The sequence below is a fragment of the Arachis ipaensis genome, chromosome B05 (genome assembly GCF_000816755.2).
Source record: "Arachis ipaensis cultivar K30076 chromosome B05, Araip1.1, whole genome shotgun sequence".
NCBI lineage: Eukaryota > Viridiplantae > Streptophyta > Magnoliopsida > Fabales > Fabaceae > Arachis > Arachis ipaensis.
The window spans coordinates 118318884-118327672 of record NC_029789.2 but is presented as its reverse complement, the minus strand read 5'-3'; the positions used below and the strand labels follow the sequence as shown (position 1 = coordinate 118327672).

General features: G+C 41.5%; 2 protein-coding genes across 2 annotated transcripts; both read right to left on the bottom strand.

Annotated features, from left to right (window-relative positions):
* Nucleotides 4014-4694, bottom strand: LOC107640943. Its single transcript, XM_016344449.1, has 2 exons — nt 4623-4694; nt 4014-4538 (listed from the first exon to the last, which is right to left on the bottom strand). The coding sequence occupies exons 1-2, from the start codon at nt 4692-4694 to the stop codon at nt 4014-4016; spliced, it is 597 nt and encodes a 198-aa protein (XP_016199935.1).
* Nucleotides 4845-5267, bottom strand: LOC107640942. The gene has a single exon (XM_016344448.1). It carries the CDS (start codon nt 5265-5267, stop codon nt 4845-4847), a length of 423 nt encoding a protein of 140 aa, XP_016199934.1.

The window sequence follows — 8789 nt, the reverse complement described above, 5'->3', positions numbered from 1 at the left end:
CAACATTTAAATTATTTAAAAAGAAAATTGACATAATCTTCTCTAAAATTAGACATATATCTACTTTAATAGTTCTCACAAATCCAACCAACCTCAATCCATAACATTAATCAAAACATAATTAAATAAAAATTTATAGCATCACTAGAAATCCTAAAGGCTAAAACCGCTAATAATAGTACTATTTATGTCAAGAGGATATAAGAGACATAAATAAATAAAAATTCAAGTCACCTTATTGGTATTAACATTAATTTAAACCTCTTCCACTTATATTGACCAACAAGAACTTTTCAATTTGAAAGTTTACTATATTCATTTTACATATAGGCTAATCAAATTAAAAATAATTATTTCATAAGTAAATGGTATATCATTGCTCTTAAATTGTCCAATTCACTTTATGTGTCTCAAATTCTACTTTACTAGTTTTAGTTATTAAAATAAAAATTAGTTTAATCCAAGTTATTATGATGCTTGTATTACTCTTAAAAATCTCCTTCTAATAATCCTACCTACTAAATGTATATTATATATTAAACATAGTGATACATTTTGTTCGTCTGCTCGAATGTTCGGTAGGTCGGGTCGAACTGGAATGGGAGCAGAGACTTGAAGGGGTTAGGACCTGGGCGTGAGCTAAGATGTTAGAAGAGGATGCTCGCTTAGATCAGCGGAGTGACGATGTGGTGGGCCACCTGCAACGACTCCGACGCTCAAGTCGGTATTTATACAAGAGGCGGCGATTTAAGGTTAGAGTAGGTGACGTACTTGTGCGGAGGGGTAGGTCCTTCCCCCTTTATAGTCCCTACTCGGGTGGGCCCCTTGTGGCCAGGCCCACCTGTCTGAAAACTTCTGCTAGCTGTCCAGGTTCCACGTGGATGAAGAGATGACGTGCGGGTCACCTCTTAGCTCGGGTCGATTGATCTATCGGGTCGGTTACTCGCATCCGGACCTAGGTCGCTGGTGGGCTGGGCCGGAACAGTTCCCCCAACGTGCTAGCTGCGGGCATAGGAGCTCGTAGTTAGCGCGTTTGATCTACTCGTTTCTGCCTCGATCGAGTTCTCCTAGGGTCGGGAGTCCGTGATGGAATTCGTGCCCTCAACGCGTGAGTTACCCTCGTCCGTTACTGGAAGCGTCGCCTCGATTCTTGTGTCGAGCATTTAATGCTCATTATGGCTAATTTGAAATTTGGGGGGAAAAGCCCATTTTGCCCCTGACTTTTTACGCTTTCCACTGACAGTTACTATTCTGCATTCTCCCCTTCGCTCCTTATTCCTTTATACCTCTCCTAATCCTTTGTCTTCATCGCTAATTTCTTCATTCTCCTCTTTCCTGATTCAATCGCTGCAAGTGCTGCTGCATTCCTTGGGTTCATCTTTCTTCTTTCTTCAATTTCCTGGTAAGCTTCATTTACCTTCATCTTTTCAAAGGCAATCATGGCTCTGCTTTTATTTTTGCCACTGCTACTGCATTCCTTCTTCATTGTTTATGATTGTTCTTGTTTGAGTTACACTGTTGTTAGGTAGGTTACAGGGGGTTACCATTAGGTAAATCGATTTTGGCCTCTAACTGATCATAGATTAGTTTACAATAGAGACATAGCAAAACGCAGCATTAGTTTCCGTCTCCTCAGGTTTTTCAACCTCCGAGTTTAACTTTAAGTGGTGCCCCCACTGTAGGTATGGCACAGCGCCTCGTCCCGAGAACTCCCGTAGATCGTTATTCTTGGGTCACTTCCGATGTTAAGGATACGGCTTCCCGGATAACACTCAAGGAGCTCCAGGAATTTTGTAATTCTGATCTACTGTGGGGAGGCAGTCCCGAGGAGGAACATTACGAGGCATTCGTTCTTGGAGGTCGGGAACGCATTTGCCATATAAACATGGATACTCCCTGGGTTGCCGATTGGTTGTGGGTGTATAAGCCCATGTTCACCAACTTGGGGATTCGGTTCCCCTTCTCCCCCTTTGTCATTTCTCTTTTGAACTAGTGTGATGTGGCGCCATCACAGTTGCACCCAAACAGCTGGGCCTCCATCCGCTGTTTTGAGATGGTGTGCGACTACCTGGAGCTCCCAGCCTCTGTAAAAGTTTTCCTCTACTTCTTCCTTCTGACCAACCCTTCGAAAGAAGGGAAACATAAAAAAGGATACATGTCGTTCCGAGTCGTGCAAGGTCGACGAATCTTCAGGTTGTTCGAAGATTCGTTCCATGGCTTCAAGGACAAATTTTTCAAAGTACGGCCCGCTGAAGGTTGGCATCTCTTCTGGCTAACCCTAGAGGGTGAACGCCATATGCCGACCTAATGGAGTTTCGGTGATGGGGCCAATTTTTTAATAAAAAGTACTTACAAAGGGTTAAGTCAGCAAAACCGGAATATCGCCGATATACTGCTAGCCATCTTTGGCCAAAATAACCTCAACCCACATCTGTTAATGGGTGACCAGAAAACCAGTAAAAGTTACGTGGGTAAGTTTAAATGGGCTTCCTTGTTTCCATCGCCTTTATTTGCTTCAACTTGTATATTATTCGTAACATGTTCCCTGGGTAACGACTATATTTGCCTTCTTGTTTTAGTTTCTATGGCGGCTGAGCAAGTTGGTCTCAGTAACTTAATGGCTCAGTTCCTTTCGGGAATAGTGGCGACAGCTCAGAAACTCCTTCTACCTGGGCTCCGCCTTCCCCTATTGCCGAAGTTTAATCACAACCGCCACTTCAGGAAAATGTCAGCACTAGTGCTGGTGCAACTCTCCGATCTGAGGAGATACCCGTGTACGAAACGGGTCCCGACCTGACCATCGTGGAGAATCCTAGGAAAAGAAAAATGACGTCCAGCCCAGAGGGGGCACTCACCGTGATGGAAAAAAACTTCGATGCTGGAGGATTCATTGACTCCCAACTTTTACCGGGCACTGAGGACTTTTCCATGATAGAGAGGCTAAGTGGGTTTACCGTTGCATGCTCCATGCTGCAACTATCGCAAGGAAGGCAGAACCCGTTCTGGCCCAGGCTGGGGTATTGGATGGTAAGTACAGCNGAACGTTTCTAATGGGATGGTGGTCCACCTTTCTGACCAGAAGATGACCTTGGAGAACCAGCTGGGTGTCGCATTGGGTCGGGTGTCAGTGGCGGAGGCCAAGGTGGCCAACCTGGAGAAGAAACTAGCCGAAGCCATTGCTTCTGCCGACACCGCAAAGCTTGAGACTGCCAATCTTAAGAAAATGAACAAGGAAACCATTAAGAATTCTCAAGAGGTGATCGAGGGTATCGAGGAAGCGATCAAAGCTCAAGTGAAGCTATTGTCCTGCGACTTCGATACCTCAGCTATCGGAGCTTTCAAGATGATCAAGAATGGCAAGATTGTCGACATTTCGAGAAAGTAGCTTGTAATTTTGGCAATCAAACTTTGTACTCTTCTTTTAACTGGGCCGATGTAGCGCCTTGTTTTGTAAATAATCCTTTTGGACTTGTAGTTTTTTGAACTTGAATTGCTTATCGTTTTGCTGTGAGAGACTATTGTTAGGCCATTATCGTGCCTTTCCCTTTTAACCATTTTCATTCGTTTGAACGTTTGGTTATTTTGCTAGTCGTGTCCCCGTTTGGCTTTTAAATCGTTAACTATATTGGGTACTTGTGATCTCTTTGGCTCCTGGGGTGATCAGTCCCGAGGTGCCGTTGGGTCAATGGTGATTTTCGATCATAGGCCCTACTAGGCTCTAATCACACTTCTCGTGAGAAAAAATATGTGAGTAAATGAGCAAATATATACACGGTTGGGAAAATAGTCACGTTAGTAACAGAATAAGGAAAGTACCAATTCAATTAAATACACAGTAAATGCAACATATTCAAAACATATTAAAAAAAACAAGGTACTAGGATAGAGAACCGCAAAGTCGATGGGTTGCATGTCACGAGTAGAACCTTTTCAAATTTGCTACGTTCCACATTCTCGAGACCTCGATCCCCCTAGCCTTTCCAACTTGTAAGCGCCCCTTCCGAGAACCTCTCTTACTTGTATGGGTCTTTCCAGTTTGCTGCTAGTTTGTCCTCTCCTGATGTCGGTAACCCAATATTATTGCGCCGTAATATCAGGTCACCTATCTCAAAATTCCTGCCGAGCACTTTCCCATTGTATCGCAACGCTATTCTCTGCTTCAATACAGTTTCTGACAAATGGGTCATCTCTCTTGTCTTATCAATCAGGTCTTTCTCTACTGCTTCTTCACCATCGCCGAGGAGTAACCTCGGACTCGGCTCCCCAATTTCCACTCGAATTACTGCGTCTACTCCATAGATAAGCCGAAAAGGTGTTTCTCCGGTGGAGGACTGGGGTGTTGTCCTATAAGACCATAAGACCGAGGCTACCTCGTCTTCCCACGAGCCCTTCTTCTGATCAAGTCGCTTTTTCAACCATTTGAGGATGATTTTGTTTGCTACTTCTACCTGACCATTGCTCTGTGGGTGCTCTACCGATGAGAACTTCTGCTTAACCCCTAACCCGAAGAAAAACTCCCCGAACTTCTTGTCTGTGAACTACGGTCCATTGTCCGACATCACGGTTTTAAGAATTCTGAATCTGGTGATCACTTGTCTCCATATAAATTTCTGACAATTTGCCGATGATATGCTGGCCAGTGGCTCTGCTTCTACCCATTTAGTGTAATAGTCGATGGCTACTATCAGATACATGACTTGCCTAGGGCTGACCGGGAATGGCCCCAAGAGGTCGACCCCCCACTGAGAGAAAGGTCGGGAGGCCAGCATCAAGCTTAATTCCCTTTCCAGAGCCTTGTAGAAGTTGGCATTTTCCTAGCATTTCCTGCACCTTTTAACGAATTCTTATGCATCCGACATAATTGTGGCCCAATAATATCCAGCTCTGATGAGCTTCCTAGCTAATTCTTTTCCTCCGATGTGGTGTCCGTAGCACCCCTCATGGACTTCGCTTAGGACGTAGTTCGTTTGGTCGGGGCGTAGGCATTTCAACAGGAGTTGGTCAAGCCCTCGTTTATCTAGTTGTCCCTGTATCACCATATACTTAGCGGCTTCCCTTCTTGTCACTCTAGCTTTCTTCTCATCTCCAGGGAGTTCCCCACCCTCCAAGAAGCGAAGAATTGGGTCCATCCACGAAGGAGGATTCGGCACTTGGGTTACACACAGGGCTACTGATGGCTCAGTCACTAGCCCCTGAATCAGAGATCGGTCTCCTGCGCCAAGTTTCGTGCTTGCCAGTTTTGACAAGAGGTCAACCTTGGCATTCATTTCCCTAGGTACATGGTGACTCGTTACCTCTTCAAAATCCTCACATAGCTTCTTCACTTTCTCTAGATATTTTTGAAGTAAGGAGTCTCTGGCTTGGTAACTTTCGTTAACTTGAGAGGTCACGATTTGAGAGTCACTGTTGACTTCAACTCTCGATACACCAACCTTTTTAGCTAGGACCAAGCCCCCTATCAAGGCTTCCTACTCCGCCTAGTTGTTAAAAACCGAAAAGTCGAACTTAATTGATTGCTTATAAATCACTCCTGCTGAGCTTTCAATGATTATCCCTGCTCTCCCAAACACTTGGTTGGAGGCTCTGTCAACATGGAGCTTCTACCATGTGTCCGTGTTCCCGGGCGAATCCCCTGTCACTTCCACTAGAAAGTGTGCCATTTCTTGGACCTTGATCACATGTCTAGGTTCATATTGCAGGTTGTACTGGGATAATTCGACCGCCTATGTCATCATGCTGCCCGCCAAGTCGGGTTTTTGTAAAACTTGACGAATGGTTTGATCAGTTCTTAGAGTGATCGGGTGACCTTGAAAGTACTGCCTCAACCTTCAAGACAAGATCATTAGAGCATATGCCAACTTCTCTAACTTGGTGTATCTTAGCTCCGTCCCTTGGAGCACCTTACTGATAAAATACACTGGATGAGGACAGCCGCCATGGCTTGATCCATCCAAATACAAGAACAAGGGCTCGCCTTCTTTTGGCATGCCGAGAATAGGGGTGATAAGTGGATATCTTATACACTTTTTCGTTGCATTTTCTTAGTATTTTTTGTTATATTTTATTAAGTTTTAGTATGTTTTAGTGCAAAAAAAAATCATATTTGGATACTACTTTGAGTTCTTGTATTTTTTCTATGATTTTAGGTGATTTTTGGGCAAATTTGCAAGAATTGGCAAAGTCTTGTTAAGAGATGAAGAAAGGATAGTAAATGTTGTTAATCCTGACCTCCGTGCATTTTAATGAGCATATCTTGAGCTACAGAAGTCCAATTGATGCGTTTTTAACGGCGTTGGAAAGCTAACTTCTAGAGATTTTCAGAAAAATATAATAGTCTATGCTTCTCTTCCAGATCATTGCCCATAACTGGCGTTGAACGCCCACATCTGGAGTTCAATGCCCAAGAAGGACCAATCCCAGCGTTGAACGCCCAAAGCTGGCATACAACACCACCAAGGGAGCAAGGCAGCAGTGCATTCACCCCCTAACTGGCATTCAACGCCCATTCTCCAAGTTAAACGCCAGGCTTAGACGAAGCACTCAACCAAAGTGGGCCCAAAGTGGATCTACCAAATATGTGCTTGCTCCAAGCAGTTGATCTATCAAATAACAATCTATGTTGCTTGTTTGTAACACAGAGCTTAAAAAATGATAAGTTTAGCGATTTGAGCCCAGAAATGAGACTACTTTCGACAAGAAATTTCAAGCTTCGTTTTGACATATGGTCCAGTTTGCGATGCCATGTCATTATTATTTCTTCTTAGCTTGCTGAAGCAGCTGATGCCTCTATCTCTTACAAAGTATCTCCCATTAGCATGCATAGATTTACTGTAATCTTTTCTGCTTTTATTACTATAAGAGCACCTTTAACAACTTTTAAGTTCCTACCTTCAATATGCGTCTTGCAACAAAGTTAATTCAATTTTCCAATCGACACCAAATTTTTCTTCAAGTATTTCACATGTCTTACCTTTTGAAGTGAACAAATAGAACCATCAAACATTTTTATTTTGACAGTACCCATTCGAATAATTTCTAAGGCATGATCGCTTTCCATGAACACAGATCCTTCTATGACTCGTTCATATGTACAAAACTCATCACGATGAGGAGTCATGTGATAGGTTGCTCCTGAATCAACAATCCAAGCATCCGTAGATTGTTTGCTGCTTTTAGAACCAATTGTTGTTTCGTCATACAGGATTTCTCCATCATCAGAGGTACTTGCAATACATCCTTGAGAACTTGATCCTTCTGAAACCTTCTCTATACTCTTCTTATTCCGACAATCTTTCTTGAAGTACCCTCTCTTACCATAATCGTAGCATTTGAATTGCTTCTTTCCTTATGACTTTTGTCTATTTTGGCTACCACTGGAACCACGCTCCATTGATCTTTCTCTCGTCATCAACAACGCCTTTGCTTGCTTTGGGCTCTCTAATCTATCTTCTTTATTCTTGCACCTAGATTCTCTTCTTCAAGAATTGTAGCAGTCATATCGTCAAAGGAAAGATAGTCTGTCAAAATATTATTGGTTAAGTTAATGATAAGTTGATCATATGAACCCAATAAATTTTTAAGTAGAAGCTCTACACGTTTATTTTTTGCTATGTTGTAATCCAACGATGAGAGTTGAAAAAATAGTGTATTCAGATTGTTGATGTAATCTATTGTCGATGTAGATTCACTTATTCAAAGAGTATAAAGTCTTCTCCTTAAGAATATCTTGTTGTGAAGTGACTTGACTTCATATATTGTGGTGAGAGCATCCTAAATGTATTTTGCTGTCATTTTCTCTACTACACTTTACAGAACTAAATAGGGGTGTTCATGGATCGGATCCGATCCGCATATCCGCGGTGTTTATCCGAATTCGATCCAAAAATTGCAGATATGGATCCGATCCGCAAGGCTTTCGGATCGGACCGGATCGGATCCGCACACTAATCAGATCGGATTGCGGATTTTGTGTTGGTATCCACATATCTGCGTATCCGCAAAAATAAAAAAATAAATAAGTAAATATTCTTTTTATGTTTTATTTCAACTAATAATTATCATATATGTTGTATTATTTTAATTGATTATTTAAAAAAAGTATTTTTTACGAATATATCCGATCCGATCCGATCTGCAAATGTACGGATCGGATCCAACCTTAAAAACTGCAGATATTGGATCCGATCTGATCCGATGATTTTAGTGTGGATCGGATCGAAATTTTGGCCATATCCGATCCGATCCAATCCGTGTGCTCCCCTAGAACTAAATCACTTAGTGCCAAGTGTAAGTTTGCAAAAGTATTGTCATCCATCTCCTTTCATTTTTCATATGTAATCTCAGTGGGTCTACCTTCAATTGCTGCCACGCAATTGTCTTTCCTTTAAATTTCTTATATTTTTTATTTTCATAAGAAAAAATTACTCTCATTGAATTTTAGAATCTCATACATTACTGCCACTTTTTTTTATATGCGGAAACTCACAGCAAAAGAAAAAATTATTAATCAGCAACCTTTAACTTTGATACTACTGTTAGGTATCAAACAAATGAGTTAAAATAACTTTCTTTAAAAATAATAACTTCTCTCTATCACAAAAAGATTACAATAATACTCTCTCTTTATAAAAGGAGAATATACCTCTCTCTAAATACATGAGAAAATCTCTCAAAGAAAATATTTCTCTATGTAACTCAATATTATTCTTGTTGGATGAATTGAATTAAATTGAATTAAATTGAATTAAATTGAATTAAGAAGGCTAAATTTATAGATGCATTTTTTTAAT